This window comes from Seriola aureovittata, chromosome 13 (assembly GCF_021018895.1).
Source record: "Seriola aureovittata isolate HTS-2021-v1 ecotype China chromosome 13, ASM2101889v1, whole genome shotgun sequence".
In the NCBI taxonomy this organism is placed as follows: Eukaryota; Metazoa; Chordata; class Actinopteri; order Carangiformes; family Carangidae; genus Seriola; species Seriola aureovittata.
Window position 1 is genome coordinate 24,364,549 of NC_079376.1, and position 18,180 is coordinate 24,382,728.

The window sequence follows — 18,180 nt, forward strand, 5'->3', positions numbered from 1 at the left end:
GTACACTAATTCTCTGTCTAAGGGTGAGATAAGAAGATCAATACAATCAGTCAGTAGTTGTGGTTAGCTTCATTAGCATGAAGACTGAAAGCAGAACCATAAATGATCATTTGTGTTTACGTATTAATCAGTAAGCTTTAGAGCTGTTGGTAGATGTAACTGTGATCTTTGACCAGAGCTGTTTCCTCCTGCGTCCAGTCTTTCTGCTAAGCTAGGCTAACAACGTCCTGTAATTAACACAGACATTAGACTGATATTAAACCTATCATCTAAAAAAAACACATTTTCCAAAATGGAACTTCTGTAAATAATAGTGTCTACAGATAGTTTGTATGTGAGGCCTTAGGTGGATATCTGCAAATTGTATGTTGTAAAATTTTAATTGCATAAAAGTACAAAAGTATTAGCATGAAATATAAAGTAAAAGTACTCAGAAAAATACATATTATATTATTGAAGAAGAATTATCAATGCATCACTTTAATATTGCAGCTGGTAAAGGTGGGACTTATTTCAAGTACTTGGTAGCTAGCTACCAGGCTGTTAGGTGGATAACTGGATCTGCAAAGGAACTAGTAATTAAAGTTTTAAAACAAATGTAGCAGAGTAAAAAGTTCAATTTTCACCTCTGAACTCTAATCAGAGAATAAAGTGGCATAAATTGTAAAAGTAAATCCTACATTTGAAACCTGCATTTGAAACCTGCATCAATATCTTGATACAATGATCAAGATATTGATGGTTTGAAGACATGTATTTTACATGTATTGGTAACCATATTGTCTTCATCAGGTATTGCTGCCTAAAATCTGATAAGTCTGATCTTGGTGATTTGATGACATAATGAATATAATGAATCTCTACTTGGTCCTAACCTTCACTGTATGTGTGGGTGAAAGCTTTAACTGGTCTGGACTGGGTTTGTATCCTCGTTTGAGGCTCAAACCAAAAAAAGAACTGAAATTGACTTGAAAACCTTTTCAGTTCATTGTGAATCTGTCTACACCTACACCTCTAAAGCCTATCTCAACTGTAAACTAAAATATGACTGTGTGTCTGAAGGGTATAAACACACTGCACTAATACGATCCTCATTTCCTGTGTGGTGACAGTGTACAGAGACCAGACACAGCTTCAGTCTGGACCAAAGCACAGAGAGAACCACATTTATTCATCTTCAAATTCACTTTGAAACCTCGTTCAGCTGAAGTCCAAATAAATGAGAAGAAATTCTAAACCAGTGTTCTACAGAAAATAATGACTTGTTTTCACATAATCAAACTTGCATGTGATTAGAAGTTCTTGTCAAAGTTTGATGCTGAACTCCCAACGTTTCTTCTAGACTGGTAAGTAAATGGCTGTTAATGCTAACGTTAGCTATGTAGAAATAGCAAAAGTTACAAATGGCTCCTTTAAGATGCATCTGATCCAAAAAATGTTTTCACTCACTTCACTGTTTGGACCCCGAACACACTTGATTAAGTTCTGATCCAACCATCCAACAATTATCAATATTTAAGTGTATGACAAAATTTTTTAGTTATTTTATTTTTGTTATTATCAACAAATTGTTGATGTGCTTGCACAGCCACATGTCTACCTGTATTCTAACTGAAAATACAGAGCTCCAGTTGTTACTTTGGCCAGCATCGTTTAAATGGAGCACACAGCCATTGCCATGGTTACCCAGTGTTTTGGAAGGAGATACCAGTGAAGGAGAAAGGAACGGACAGTCGTGAGGGAGTTATTAGTGGTGAGAGAAGTTTGAATAGATCTATGATATTTCTGTTTTCAGTGTGTCAGTGTCCCACACGCCTCAAATCACAAAATCTGTGCTTTATTTCACAAAATGTAAACTGTGGATGTGCCATCACTCGGACATCGCTCCTGCTAGAGACGGGATGAACCGGATACCTGCTGCCTTCAGACGGCTGTAAACAGATTCACCTGAGTAAAGGAAAAGCCTTCAGCGCTGACGACCTACTGACTGGTAAGAATCCCTCATTAATCTTTATGCAGTTGCAGTGCAACTTGTACACTTGAGCAAAACATGACTAAAGGCCTTTGTGTGATTTTAGTCACTTCACTGAATAAGATGACTAAAGAAAAGTGTGCTGAGCAGGCCGGTGGTGGACCATGCAACATCCACACTACAGTGCACCACTGGTATCTATCACCAAACCGTCCTCTCCCTCTCTTCTCATGGTGAGTCACCAAGACACCGAACACAGCGCTCCACATGGAAATACCATGTTCCCTGGAGAACTCCTGCATTTCACACCATTCATGGAAGCAGAGCCCTACGTTGGACCCCCAAAAAAGGTAAAAAAAAATAGTTCAGGAGGGTTGAAACATTTATAAATCCTTCTTACCTGTAATTGTAAATGTTATGATATATTTTTCATATTAATGCCTGGGGCTGCACGGTGGTGCAGTGGTCAGTGCTGTTGCCTCACAGCAAGAAGGTTCCGGGTTCGAGTCCCAGCTCGGACGCGGGATCTTTCTGTGTGGAGTTTGCATGTTCTCCCTGTGCCTGTGTGGGTTCTCTCTGGGTACTCCGGCTTCCTCCCACAGTCCAAAGACATGCAAATGGTACAGTACAGTGAGAGATAGACAGGAAATTCAGGGCGATGCAGCAAAGGGCTGCGGGTCAGACTGGAAACCCACAGCCGCTGCTGTTAGGACGGAGCCTGTGTGGTACACGCTCTACCAGGGGAGCCACGAGGCGCCATGTTAGATACTGTGAGGACTGTAACACCTCAGTTCACTGAAGCATGCGCCTGCACTGTACTGGGTTCCCTTTAACCCCAGAGAAAAATTTTTTAATTCGCACTGTGGCCATAAGAAACATCTTCCATCAACATACCAGCAACTCATTTTGTGCTGCCTGATTTGACCGAACCTCCCGCCTGTTTTGTCTCCCACCTGTGCTGAGCACCACCACACAGACGGGCAAAGTGAATTTCAAGGTCAGGAAGATAGCATAACTGTCTATGAAGTGTCTGTCGGATTCTCAGTTATCCAGGTCATGGTTCTCCAAAAGAAGTTGAATCGGGTGCAACTGGACTTTGCTGAAATATAGAGTACCGCCCAGATAATTTCTTCTAACTCAAAGTTTCCTTACTAACTGTCCTTGGAGCTTTCAATCAGATCTTCATCAGCAGATGTCATGTGTGTCTGTTTCATGCTCAGTGTTCTTTCTGTTTCATCAACAGACAGCATCAGGGGCTATATCTCCCCACCTATACAACCGTCACATGACTGAAGACCACATGTGATGAGAAACGAGCCATCTCCATGACAACTGCACAGACTCCATCCATTAAAGGCTGTTGACACTCCAGAAAAAGTTAGTGAAGGCTTTTTCTTGTTTTCTTGTTGTTGTTTTGTTCACTCTCTACAGCAGTAACATGTGACACATTCATGTTCATGTACGTTTCATTCATTCAGCGCATGTTTCAAGTTGTAGTTGGCTCATTAAAGTTTTTAAACACTTTATTCTCTTTACAGACACCAGTGTTCTGGCACATAGAAACTGATGCTTTCTACACATGGTAATAAGCAGAGGAGCTGAGGACCTGGCTGGCAGCGTGGGTGGGGCTTATACCTCTGCATCTATAATGAATGGATTTTACATAACCTGCTGAAGGGAAGAGCAAACTAAACAGACCCCAACCACCACCAGGGGCCCCACACAAGCACATTACAAGGTCATTTTCAGTATCTATTTAATTAGATATCTATTGAATTTATCTTTGCATTTGCACCTTGTTCATTCAACAACCAGGAGCAATAATGAACCAAGTGACATACTTGCCTTGAAGTTGTAGACTAAATACAGGCAAATGAATATATGTCCTCTTTCCTGTTGGTCTGTGTCAGTTCATCAGCTGAAAACAATAAAAAAAAAAAAAAACAATAAGCTGCCTAAACAAAGTATTGTTCTCAATGACGTTGGCATCGTTCAAGTACTCAGACAGGTCGCTTTGTCAAAATGACAAGTTGTAAAATCATCATCATTTCAGTTTTGTACTTTGATGTTGAATATTTCTAAATTCATTTCTAATTCTCATTCTTTCTAATTATGACAAGGTTGACCTGGTGCTATGAAGTGTCTCCAAAGGTGGAAAGAAACACCAGTGTTAACTCTTGTCTCTATCACTTCTTTGCTACTGCTGAAGTTAGCATGCTAACCAGCTAGCTCCTGTCCGGTCGGACTGTCTCGTCACTTTCTGATACCGAGTCGCTGTAGCCTCCAGTCTGTCATGAAGTAACTGCCAACGTTAGCTATGCAGCAATAGCAACATTTTCAAACAGCTCCTCTATGCTTACAGGACCTTTATTGTCATGATCACAATTCAGTTGCGGTCGTGGAAAGAAAAAGAACACAAATGAAATGAACTGTGGCCTTCTGTGTGAAAGTCCAAAATTTTGTCAAACCATCCTTCCACCCCAACCTCCTCCTAATACAGACTTATCACCCTATATGTCACCTAACTTCCTCCTTTGCTTAACAAAAAAAAACATAAACTTTTCTTGAGCTGCTGTCACAGAGCCATGGGGTTGTTTCCCATGGCTCCATCCCAACATATACCCGCTTCCAAGGACTGAGTCCGGCCCATATGATTTTCTGTGTATGCACCAGAACTGGTCCAGATGTGGAAGCAGCATCTGACAATCATGCTGTATATGGGCCAGATCTGGGCGTGTACTGGGCGTGTACTGGGCCAGAAGAAAACAAGCATCCAGCACCAAGTACGGCCAGATTTATTTAGCGATCTGGTACAGGAGAGCAGATTTCACATTTGACCTTTTGGCTTTGTTAGTTAATTGTAGTAAACGAGAGCTGCAACTAATTGTTTTTCCAACCACAATCCAAAGATAATCAGTTTACAACAATGTAAAACAGAGAAACTCTTCACACTGTTGGTGGAATCAGAGAAAAACCTACTCACCCTCTCTATATAACCATTGTATTTATGAGTCATTTACTGGAAAGAGAGAGGTTGATGTGAAAATACTCTGATTTTGTTGTAGACTGGTATTGTGTATTATGTGAATTACCACTTCTTCCCCTCCTCCCTGCTTTTTACTGGTGTTGTCAGTGAGTTTGTGTTTGTGTGTGCGAGTGAGAGAGAGAGAGAGAGAGAGAGAGAGAGAGCGAGAGGTGGGCGGGCACTGGATCAGCTCCATCCCACCTCGGAAATACCAACCAGGTGCTGCGGCTCCTTCTTCCCCTGCTCTACACTCATCTCTCCGGGCTTTTTGCCACAGACCTCCGTTGCTGCCGCTGCTTCGGGAAGAAAACCCGCAGTAAACACCAGCGATGTCCCGCCAGTAACTGAAACCCTCCCGTTCTCACCCCGAGTGTCCGGCTTGCATGGCCCCCGGTCGGCCGCCCGGACAATAGACAGCCCGCCTGCCCGCTGCAGCAGCAGCAGCAGCAGCAGCAGCTTCCCCTGCAGCCGGGGAGGCTCTCCAGTGCTCCAGCCCAGGATCCTGCAGCACGCTCCGCGGCTCCAGATGGCCGGACACGAGTGGGAGGACTGGTTCGAGCGGGAGGAATTTATCGGACAGATCAGCGACATCAGAGTGCAGAACCTGCAAGGTAGGAGCATCCCGACGAGTTGTGGTCTTGTTGCTGTAGTTAAGTAACACAGTGGGCTGTGGGGGCTCGCCGTGGCCTGGCCACGCATGCACAACTTCACTGCAAAGTGTTTGCGCGCTGCGACGGACTTTCACTGTCGTTCTCGGCTTTTGGGAACTTTTGATGGTGTTTTGTTGCCTCTCAGCATCCAGAGCTGCACACGGAGGCTCAGAGGGGTTTACCACAGAGCTCCCATACCACAGTGTGAGGTCCGGGGTAATTCATGAAGTGCACGTTGTGTATAAAGAACCAAGACCACAAGAGGGTCTTTGGTCTCTGGAGGGAACTCTCTGCTAAGGTGCTGTTTTAAAACAGGAGCTCAAAGGTAATGCACTGCTACAAGCTGACAAACTGAGAGTCTGTGCACAAAACATGCTTTTTAGAGCTATAATGATTAGTCAATCAATTGATCAGTGGACTGAGAAAATGACTGATTCATTATGAAAGTGTAAGACACTGTCTGATCCCACCCTCTAGGAACTGCTGCTGCTTTGTTTTTCATGATACTGAACGTGTTGGAGGGTTAGGGTCCTCTGTTTCTCCTCTTTGATTCTGGGCTGATCCATGAATTCATAAAGCTCCTCTGTGCTTCACATATCAATATGAGTCACAGGCGTCATTCATATTATAGTGTGATTCCAATAGTGTTTTCACTGGCAAAATCAAAGTATCATTGTCATTATGACTTTGGTCAGCGTGACTCAAAAACAAAGGTTGTTGTTGTTGATGTCGTGTTTATATCAAAACAATTACTATCTGCTGATTAATCATCGTCAGATATTTTTTTTAACTAGGCTGGTCTTTAGTTCATTTAACCTTCACAGGAACTGAAGCTAGATGTAAAGGAGTACTTTAGCCATTTTATATTGCTCTTCTATAAAGTTGGGGAGCTAACAAGAAACAACCAACATGCAAAAACACTGACTCTGACACTTCACATAATGCAACCAACACTGACTTTTATTAAGTGTAGACGCACTGATTGATCCGGCTGATGACCGGGTTTCAGCGTGATCGGCAATGATCGGTGACTGGCTATCAGTCTTAGATCTGAACTCTGAACATTATTGGCTCAGATATCACTATCGGCTTTAAAATATCCACATCTACCATCTAATTAGCTCCAGCTCTTGTAATTTGATTCTATCCGAAAGGCAACCCATCTTTAAAGTACACTGTACCTCTCTCTCTGCACCACTGTTTAGTCTTGTTTGTTGTCTTCAGTTTATTGTATATTTCTTGTGATGTCTACTCCTGTTTCAAACAGTAATCGTAGTTCCCTAAACAATCCTCTACAGAGGTGCTGATCTTGTTTCTTGCTGTAACGAATGGATGAAAACAGGAAGCGTGAGGGAACTAGGTTGCTGGTGATGATCGGTGTTATACGTCCGGGTGTAGTTCCCGCTCCTGCGGGTGTAGAAGTTGTTCTCTCTGCTTCTCCTCCACTGGATCTAATCCTGTGTGACTTTGGGAGAAGGTTGAATCTGTTGAGTTTGATGGACTAACACCAAAACTGTGTTCAGTGTTGATGTTGTTGATGAGATCAGTGACATGGTTTCCGATATCAAACTCCTCTGTAACCTCTGGACATGATTCCTCTTGTTCACACCGATCAAAGCCAAGAATAGCAACATGAACCAAGAAAAGCAAGTTGCCTCATTTGCGCAGGGAGGGTCGTTTTTGATGTTGCCAAACACAAATCTGTGATAACATACTCTGAACTTGGAAAGGTGTAAGAGCTTATTTGCGAACACATGGAGTTTTTCAGAAACGCTTCCTCAGCTGTTATCACATGATCAGAGTTCTCGACTTAGATCACAATCTTTTAAAGAATTTTCCATCCATCCGTCCACCGGAGCCGGTGACAGCAGGTTTAACGAGCTAGTCCAGACGTTCCTCTTCCCAGCAACGTTGTCCAGTTCCTCCAGATGTTCCCAGGCCATATGACATATGTAGTCCAGCAGGTTCTGGGTCTACCCTCGTGCCTCCTACCAGTTTGAGGTTCCCCCGTAGAACAACCTCCAATGGACGGCGCCCGGGAAGCATCCTGACCGGATGCTCCAACCACCTAAACCTGCTCCTCCTGACGCAGAGGAGCAGCGACTCTGAGCTCCACCCTCCTAAGCAAAGCAGTATAGTTAAAAGTCAGTATTTTGATACGCATTGCAGAGCATGCAGGCCCGCAGTTACAACAATTTTAAGATATAACGCAGTTTTAATGTCCCAGTGTAACGTGGCCTTTAATTGGGCTGGTGTTATTGCATATTGACAGAACTCTGCTCTGCTTTTTGAACTGCAGTGAACCTGTGAATCATGTGGGAATATCTAATACACTGTAAGAATTGCCAGTTGCCAAACAGGGCTTTACAAAGATTAGAGGAGCGGACCAACAACAATTGCTCTTTAAAGTGGAAGTAATTGATTTAATGAGTGTGGTGAGAAAGAAGGCTTTGTTCAGCTCTAACCTACTTCATCTCAGAGACCGTAACAGGCAGGAATAGACATATCCTGATGCATTCAAACCATCATGCGTATTATGTGTTGGCGGAGAACACTAGAAGAATAGTATAACAGCGTGCTGAGAGGATGTACTAAATACAAGGCCTGCCTGCCAGAGATCATGATGATACTCTCACCCGTCCTCTGAAACCAAGTCAGTTTTAGTGTAAGAAAAATATTAGTTTGTACTTTTCAAGCTGAAGATTGCAAAGTCAGGAGTGCTTGTTTTTTGCGCCTTGAGCAACTTTAAACTGACTGTGTGAAAACATTGGCACTGATTTATTTATTTATTTTTTTTCATGAAGCTGAGTAGTTTTTAGAGCTGCGTTATTCAAAGATCACACACATTACGAGCGACATCGTGAGCAACTGTTGCCGTGGAAAAGCACAACTGTGAGTCGCAAGACAACCTTGACTTGAGAAAAGACAAATGTATTGTAATGAACTACAAATAACAACAAGTTTTGTCTCAGTGTTTCTGAAATGAAAGCATGGAACAAATGAGCAAAGATTAAAAAAAGGAATATTTTAGTTAAACGAAATTAAATCTAAATTTCTAAATCGTCCATTTGACAAACTGGCTGATTCTTCTACAATGGAAAATCGAATGTTGCTCGGAAGGTTTGTCGCCCTTCGCTTTCCGTCCAGTTCATCTCAAACCAGATCCATGAGGTTCAGATCTGGAGACTGAGCCGCTCTTCATCATGTGAAGCCTCCGCCTGGTTCTGGTCTGCTAATGTTGAGGCTCATTATGTTGCTGTAGGATGAAGCTCGGACCAACCAGTCCGTCTTCCTCTGTTACTGGTTCCTCTTTCTCTCTCCACTCTGACAGCAGTATACTGGTTTTCCTTCACCAGTACGGTGTTGTCCTGGTGATGCATCGGAGGGTCTAGTGACACAGTTTGTACAGACAGAGGGTTTGTCATCATCAACCTGGAGGAAGTGTTTTTAATCAGCTTTCAAGGCTTCAGTTAATTTCACTGCTGCAGAGAAACTGCAAGTTGTTAAACCGTTACTTGATGCCTGAACATTTTATAATGCTGAAGTTTACATTATTCTTCATTTTTATTTTATCTTGGGCAGTTTACTGCGTACCTTTGTACCTTTTACGCTTGTTCAGTGGACTTGAACTGTTCAAATTTCAATAAAAACTTGGGTGTTGTAAAAGTCGTAGAAAATTCGGTTATCTCTTTTTCTCTTCACCCAGGATCTGACTGGGTCGATCTGAGAAGGTTTTGAGAGGAAAATAAGAATCACTTCAATTTAAAGGATAATTCTGGTTCATTACAACTCACGTGTGTGTCACGCAGGGAGTGTTTTCCTGGCCTTACTTATATTCACAATTGCTTATTTGTTAGACATTTGTATTGATACTATAAGTGAGGGACCTCACTAAAGTGTAAGTACAGAAGTAGACCTTGGTGTAAGGACTACATGTGTTTAATAAGTGAAGGAGATGAGGTAAAGAAGTGCAGGTAAAGTTGACAGTAAGAGCTCGTTAGACATGTGAGGGTGTTGGAGGAGTTGCTCTCTGAAGAGACGAGTCTTCAGCAGATTCCTGAAGACAGAGAGCGACGCTCTGCTCTGATAGACTTTAGTAGCTTGTTCCACCATCAGGGAACCACAGACCAGAACAGACTGGACCGAGACTGTCTTGTGTGCCGGACCACATTGCTTGGAGGAACACAGTGGCTGAAAAGGAGGTTCAGGTAGATGGAGCAGACCCAGAAGTCACTGAGAAGGCAGCATTAGTGACTTGAATTTGATTCGGGTGGCCATGGGTAGCCAGTGTAGGCCAGTGAGTAGCAGAGTGACATGCTCTTTTGGGCTGAACAAAGACCAGACAGGCTGCTGCATTCATTTATGAAATTGTAGAGTTTGGGAATTGTGTGTCACTTTGCAGCCAGACGTCTTGCAAGTATCACATGTTTGTACGGGATGCGTTGGATTGGAAAAAGTCAGTGTGTCATGCACCTAAGAAGAATGTGCTAATCATCCTCCATCAGCCCCAGAACCTGTGCTGTCTCTGCTGGAGTTACGTGCACTAATGAGCAGGTTGCAGGTTCTCAGCACATGTCAGCTGCATCAGGGTTTTCAGCTCCGCACTAAACCGAGCTTCTCCTGTGAACTTGGACTTTTTCCAGCCGCTCGAAAAGATTCAGAAGTTCAGAGTGTTTTGTCCGTACTCTCTGCGACGCTCACAGATGAGTCCGAGCTGTCTGATGAGTGGCTGTGATTCTCTGCATGAAAGCTGGAAGAGCTTTGAAACAACGGGCCGGAGGCTGTTACATAACACACGATGAGACGAGGAAGGAGGGAGAGCAGTTCCCTCTGCAGCATGGAGCTGGAGTCCCTGAACATTCCCACATCCCACACAGCTCTCTCTCTCTCCCTCTCTCTCTCACCCTCACCCCCACACACACACACACACACACACACACACTCATACCCACACATACACACAACCACATGCTGCCACCCACCTCTTTGTGCTGCAGGTTTCTCTCTAAGTGCAGTTAAGATAACTGGTATGAGATCAAGCCCAACACTGGTACGGCTTGTTTAAATAGCTGTTATATCATGGTAGAATACTGGATTCTGATTGGATGGATGAAATGTATAATTTTCAGACAACAGCTCAGATGACATCATCCCAATTATGCCGGTTTGCGCTTGTAGACTTCAAATGTCAAACTGAAAGACAGTTTGAAAGATGTGGATAATACCAGGCAGAGATCGTCTTAAGAAAGATGCTATCGTGTTGCATTATGGGAAATGTAGGGTCCCCCAGCCTCATGGAAGTGCAAAACAATTGCCGCGTGCCACTTTAAATTCAACGTTTATTTTGAAAACATGAAATGTGCGAGGACGTGGAAGCCGAGGGAGAAAAGATGGAAAACGAATCTTCATAAAAGTAAACTGGAACTGACCAAAACGGAGCAGGATAGAAAAATGAAGTGCAGGACGTGATTCTGTTTTGGCCGTTGCTAAGCTGCAGCTTCTGGGACTTGTTCGAGCAGTTTGTGTTTTTGACGAAGACGGCTCCAACACAAAGTTTCTATTTAAAGACTGTTCTGCCTCAGATGTGGGGCAAAGCTCCTCTAATCTGTGGAAAGTAGTCAGGTGTTCATTTCTGACAACAGTATGGCTCAGACCGGACTGTCCTGTACTTGACCTCTTCCCTCAAATGCCTCTGGTGAACATGGTGTGCGTAATGTAAAATGCATATTCAGGCGTTTTCCTGGTCACAGTATCTACCTGCTGCCTCCCTCTGTGATGTGTCTTGTGGGAAACAGATAATCCTCAACCAGCTGTTGAAGGCGGAGGCTTGAGTTTTTGTCCTGGTTACACACTATATGTATGTAAAAGCACTGTTCATTCATATTCTGGGGAAGCATGTTTTAAGTGTAAACTGTCAACCTATACAATAATGGTTGTTAAAACAATGGTTTTTAAGGTGGCCCTTTCAATTTTTTCCCATCAATCCACACCCAATAAGCCATAATTAGTGTTTAATTCAGTACTTTGTAGAAGCTCCTTTGGCAGCAGTTGCAGTTTCAAGTCTCTACAAGCTCTGAACACCTGGATTTGGGCAGTTTATGCAGTTCTTCCTGGCAGATCTTCTCAGGCTCCGTCAGATCAGATGGTAAGTGTCTTTAAACTGATGTTCTGTGGAGTTTCAGTCTGGACTTTGGCTGGGATAGCAAGGACAGTCAGAGATTTGTCACAAAGCTACTCCAGCATTGTCTGTCGTACTGAAAGGTGAATCGTGGCTACAGTCTCTTGTCTGCTGGACTCTGGATGAGGTTTTCTTCAAGGACCTCTCTGTATTTGACTCTAGTCGTCCTTCATTCAGTCCCTCAGAGACCTGATTGATGGAGAGCTGCTGAGATACTCGTCCTTCCAGCAGGTTCTCCATCTCTGCCTTATGTCTTTGACACAATTTTACCATGAAGGTCTACAGAGAGTTCACTGGACTTCATGGCTTGGCTTTGTACTGACATGCAGTGTGAACTGTGTTTTATACAAGATTAAATAATAAACTATGTCCATTCAGTTCAGTTTGCCACAGGTGGACTCCAGCCAAGGTCTAGACACATGTCAAGGATAATTAAAGCAGAGGATGAACCTGACCGTAGCAACAGGTCTGAATAATTATGAGAGATTATGAGAGATTTTTGTTCTCACTTTGTCATTATGGATTATTGAGTCTAGACCGATGGGGAAATGACAGTTTTATCTATTCATAATTAAATATTACACAATAAAGTGTTTAGAAAATTTGTGACGACACTGTATTGCTGTCGTAACCCAATCAGATCCTGGGTTTGTAGAGAAAAAAAGCTAACCGAATTTACTACAACTTTTACAACACCCAAGTTTTTATATAAATTTGAACAGTTCAACTTGAGTGAACAACCGTAAAAGGTACAAAGGTACGCAGTAAACTGCCTAAGATAAAATAAAAATGAAGAATAATGTAAATTTCAGCATTATGAAATGTTCAGGCATCAAGTAACGGTTTAACAACTTACAGCAGTGAATTGGTGACTTTAAATTGCCCGTAGATGTGATTGATTGTCTCTACATGTCAGCCCCTGTCAAGGATGTACCCCGCCCCCACCCAATGTCAGCTGGTTTATGCAGAGAACAAACACTAAAAATGTCTTTGTAGTAATTTAGAAACAGTGTCTCTATCTATATATAGTTTGTTTTTGTTGACGTCAGGTAAACCTCAGTATGAGTGTGGCTCCGAGGGACACTACAAACAAAAGAATTGTGGAAACACTGGTTTCCCTTCATTCCTGAATCACAGGTTGAGGGGTTGACTACAGCAGCTCTCATGTCAGGATGTGCATTTTTGTATGCGGCACACAAACAAATGCAGTAAAATGAGTCTGTGGTTTCAGCCTCCATGTTCAAACAGTTTGTCTTGTCGTCTCAGTGATCTTGGTTTTCAGCAGAAGTTTAAAAACCTGCTCTGTGCTTATTGATATTGGCATATTTGCATTGCTGCTCTCCACATGGTGTTTGAGACACAAATATAACTCATACTTAACATACCCATCATACCTCCGTAGCCTAAAGTCACCTGCAAACATGAGTTCCAGTGTGTGTGTGTGTGTGTGTGTGTGTGTGTGTCTGGGTGTGCGCGTGAGAATGTGGCTGCCTGAAGGTGTGTCCAGTCACCTCCTGTCACTGTGTACGTGTCCAGTCCTGCACAGTGGTGGAGTTTCTGTGTCAATGCTGAGAGGCAGAAACGTGTGTGAAGTACACCCCCCCCCCCCCCCCCCCCCCCCCAATAAACCAGCGAGGCAGGGAGAGTTCACACAAGCCAAACACAGAGGCTTCACCCGCTGTGCTCTGTTGACTCGCCTCTGTCTGTAAACAGTCCCCCTCCGTCCGGGGGGGGGGGGGGGGGGGGGGGGGGCGGGGGCGGGGGGCGGGCGACAAAGGTCCTCTCTCTTTCGTGCATCCCCTCATTCTTTCTGAATCCTCTCTTCCATATTGTTGGTTGTTCCTGCGGCAGAGCTTTTATAAACTGTTTCAGATGTCTGTTTGTTTCACAGCAAAATCAGCTTCCCTGTTCACAGCGCCTCAGGCTGATCTTTACTGAGCAGCAGCAGCATCTGTAATGAGGCAGCGGCATTACAGTCGACTGGAAGACCTGCATTATGCTGCAAATTAAATAGCAGTTCTCATGCTCCCAGATTCAGCTATGTCAGATACAGCGCTGTGGGCGCACGCTGCACCTCTGGTCCCAGGCCTGTGTTCACAGAACATCCTGATTATAAAAGAAACTCCCACCTGGCCCACTCACACTCCTACGTTTTGTAATTCACAGAGCGTTCCACAGCTCAGACTAGATTACCAGAGAAGTTAGAGGATCTGTGTCACTCAGACCCGCTCACAATCAGTAATATGCTGCAGGTAATGTGCGTCGTTGCATCAGGGTTTTGGAAGAATACAACAATAATTGTCTTGTAATAGTATCGCCAACTGCAATAAATGCATGAATGAAGATGATCTCATGGCAATTTCCTGGTGAAACTGTCAAAGGATGAAGGATTTAGTCATGATGAACAAAAAGACAATAAATAAAAGAAGGTTTCCTGTTGGTGAAACAGACCTGGACCCAACACCGGCAGAATGTCATTTTAATGATGTCTGATGAAAATGAAAGTGATAAACAGACTAAAACAATATATATATATATATATATATATATATATATATATATATATGTATATTAGCATGAAAGTGAAGCAAAAACACACTGTTTAGTATTTGTAGTTGATGGCGTATTAGGTGAAAAAGCCCTGTGGAGTGACCCATGCACAAAGCCGTTGTTGAACCTGAATGTAGAAACTCTTTCTGTTAATAAACCTGTCAGAGTCAGAGGCTCCAGTCCATGAGGTAATTTGTCCTGGAGTGATGTAGCTGCAGGTTCTGTAGTCGGTGCTTTAGGCTACATCCATACTACGTTTAGTTTTAAAACTCATCTCTTCTGCTGTGTTTACTCCAGCCATCCTCATGACTCTGGAGTCCCTAAAATAGACTTTCAGAAACTCTGCTGGACCTGTTTTTAGTTTGAAAACTCAGGGGTTGTGTTGTATCTGGACTGACAGAAACTGAGACCTTTGGAAACGATGACGCAGACGCAGAGATTGGGTCTCACAGGTCTTCACTACCAGTGGTGAAAACAACATGGATAATGAATTACAAATGTTACTGACCTTGTTGTTTTTGCTAGCAGCTGTTGATCAGTTAAGTTCTACATTTTAATGTCTTTGCTGTTCCATGTTCATAGTATTTTCTGCAACTAACCAACTGCAGAGTAGACAATCTCCTTCCTGTCTACACCAGCTTGCGTATGCCCAGTGCAAATGGTCACGTGACATGTGTTTTCAGGCGTGGTAGTGTGTATATAATATATATATATATATATTCTAGCATTTTAGATTAGCGGCCCAGGAAACTCACAGACCAGTTGCATACGCTGTAAATCACTGCGTCGCGAGTCAGTGAGCGAGATACACACAAGGGGGAGAGACGAGACGAGAGACAGTAGTCCTAGCTGGAGAAATAAGACACCTCTCCAAAGCCCCATTATGTAGTCATTACAGTCTCTATTGTCATTGAAATGAGAAAGAAAACACTTAATTATTACAGAACTTATTATTAACAATCCCTTCAGTTGATCTGCAATATGTTGCTGCACACATTAAAGGAGCTGGACTCTTCTCTGGCCCTGTCCTGTAGACAGTCCAGATTCCAGTACCTCCACCTCTTCGCCAATGATGGAAATGCTGTTTAACATAGTCCTGGTCCTAATGAAGTACAAAACTGTCTCCTTGGCGACCCACCAGGTCTCTGGCATAATTATTCTGATGATATAATGGTCAAATTGGCCGGTTATAACGACCTATTTAGAATTATGATTAGGTAACAAACCCATTACATCATCACTTAGAAACACACTGCCACCCCCACCTCTTTAAAAAAAAAGTGCACTGTCATTTCTTCCTCCACTGTGTAAATCAGATGGTTTCATGCAAAGCAGAGTTTTCTTTCACGTTCACACTTTGCATGTCATCTTCATTTGCGTAGATAAAGCAGCCGCAGCTTCTCTCTGGGTTTGTTTTTTGTGCGACACGAGTCTGTGAGAAGTTCGGCTCCAGCTGCCTCAGCAGAGGACTGTCTCCACAGGCTGAGGTGAAAACAAGAGGAGCTCATTGACTTGTTTTGATAACAGCAGTTTGTAATTCATAAAGCATCTCTGACGATGTATTTCTCACCGTCTGTTTCATGTAATAACTAAAAACTACAGTGTAATCCTCATTCAGCCACAGACATGGTTTTAATTTCGGCTTTAATTTGAACTTTTTGGTTAAAGTAGGCACAAGTGTACACAGACTATGATAATGGATGAGGAGTCTGCAACAGCTGTTTTATTAGTAGCCATGCTAACGGCGGTCGGTCTGTCAGTTCGCCACTTTGGCCCACACTGAAATATCTCAACAACTCACTGGATGGATTGCTCTCGACATTCATTTTCCCCAGATGATGAATCCTAATCATGTTGGTGATCCTCTGACTTTTCCTCTAGCGCCATCATCAGGTCAAAATTAAATATTTTGCTTTAGGACAAAATTCCTGCAAAACTAATGACATTATTCTGTACTTTATGTGGGGAATCCTAATTAACAGATGTTAGCATGCTAATGCACTAAACCAAGACTGAGCAAACATTAATAACAAACGTACCTGATCTACAGTCTATTCAAGTGTGTGTAAGTGGGTTTTCAAAGACCAGGTGAAATGAATGGAGATCAACAGACGTGGGGAACTAAAAACACACACAACAAGCTGCAGAGCTGTTGTAATCTCAGAAAACATTCAGACTCTGGATTAAAGTTCCTCTCCAGACATATTTCTGTAAAAATCCTCTGCTATGATTGATATTTTGTTTAACATGGTTTTCACACAAAAAATGGAAGCTCATCTCCTTTTACTTTCTGATTGAGAAATCTGGATCAGGCCTTGAGCCCCGCCCACCACCTGCTGGCTCCAGGTGGACAGGTGAAAGAGCAGAGAGCATCAAGATGGTTAGAGGAGGAAACATCAGAGAGACTCAGCCACATGTTTGAGCCTCAGTCAGACCCAGACTCAGATGAGGAGTCTGTTGAGACCAGAACCAGAGACTAGCAGATGTACCAGAATGGTTAGCATAGTTAGCATCTTTTATTTGTTTATGTTGTTTGTTAGCTTGTAACTGGCAGTGGCTGACACAGTGTTAGCGGTTGTGCTAATGCTAACTCTATCTCTCTGTACTGACAAGGTTTCAGATGTATTTAGTCCCTACCCCCCCTCCCCACCTGTTGACAGGATTGGTTCCTCAGGTTTGTGACGTATGAAACCCTGAATCCTTTTTTATGAGACTGTCATTGTATCACTGCAGTTCAAGGTGGAAACACTCAGTCATGGTGTTGACTGATTATTTCACTCATCATATGTCTTGTATTATATAAAAAACATTATATAAAAACATCATATGGATGTTAAAAAGGTTAAACTGGATTTTCATTGGAGGGAGGGGGTCTTTAATATTTTCTAACAGCGAGTGATGAACTGAAAGTGAAGTATGAGATACTTTTCTCAGTGTAGGTGTGTTGAAGTGTGGGCTGATGGGCCACATGATGAACAAGCAGATGATGAGTAAGCACCTGGTTTCTGTAGAGGAGGTGATGAGAGATCAGTGATGTCACCCACCTGGAGCAGACTGTCCAAGAAACATGATCTCACAGCAGATCTTCAGCTCAGCTAGAGACACTGAGACATGGTCTGTCTCTGTGCTGCAGTGACTGGGTGGTTGGATGACACACCCATGAGAGCATTGTGTTGATAAAATGTACAGTAAGGACACAGAGGCCATTTCAGCCTCCTGCAGGTGGACTGCTCCGATGATGCAGCGCAGGGAGCACATCTGTCACATTGCATAACTTTGGAAAACGACTGGAAGCTCTTACCTGCTTTTGCTTTTCATCTGGGTTCCACAGCGGCTGGGTTTCATTTACAGGTGAAACTCAAAAAATTAGAATATTGTGCAAAAGTTCATTCAAGTCAGCAATTCAACTTCAAATGTGAAACTAACATGTGATATAAACTCAGTACATGCAAAGTGAGATATGTCAAGGCTTTATTTGTTATAATCTTGATGATCATGGCTTACAGTTTTTGAAAACCCCAAATTCAAAATCTCAGAAAATTAGAATATTTGGAAAAGGTTCAATACTATAGGCTCAAAGTGTCACACGCTCATCAGCTAATTAATCCAAAACACCTGTGAAGGGTTCCTGAGTCTTTAAATGGTCTCTCAGTCTGGTTCAGTAGAATTCACAATCATGGGGAAGACTGCTGACCAACAGTTGTGCAGAAAACCATCATTGACACCCTCCACAAGGAGGGAAAGCCTCAAAAGGTAATTGCAAAAGAAGTTGGATGTTCTCAAAGTGCTGTATCAAAGCACATTA

At 42.9% G+C, this 18,180-nt stretch overlaps 1 protein-coding gene and 1 long non-coding RNA gene across 4 annotated transcripts in view; both read left to right on the forward strand.

The window, feature by feature from the left end:
• The first annotated feature begins 1,902 nt into the window (after window positions 1–1,902).
• Window positions 1,903–3,882, forward strand: LOC130180582 (uncharacterized). Its single transcript, XR_008829424.1, has 4 exons — window positions 1,903–1,990; window positions 2,079–2,322; window positions 3,216–3,349; window positions 3,511–3,882. It is a non-coding gene; the product is annotated as an uncharacterized LOC130180582 (long non-coding RNA).
• A 1,295-nt stretch (window positions 3,883–5,177) lies between these two features.
• The window catches only part of clmna (calmin a), a 52,310-nt gene continuing 39,307 nt past the window's right edge, over window positions 5,178–18,180 (forward strand). For 2 of the 3 annotated variants that reach the window (XM_056392987.1, XM_056392989.1), the window contains exon 1: window positions 5,178–5,608. In XM_056392987.1, coding sequence (XP_056248962.1) covers window positions 5,524–5,608 — 85 coding nt within the window. In that variant the 5' untranslated portion in view covers window positions 5,178–5,523. The remainder of the gene's footprint in view (window positions 5,609–18,180) is intronic. The other variant, XM_056392988.1, reaches the window with a different exon arrangement.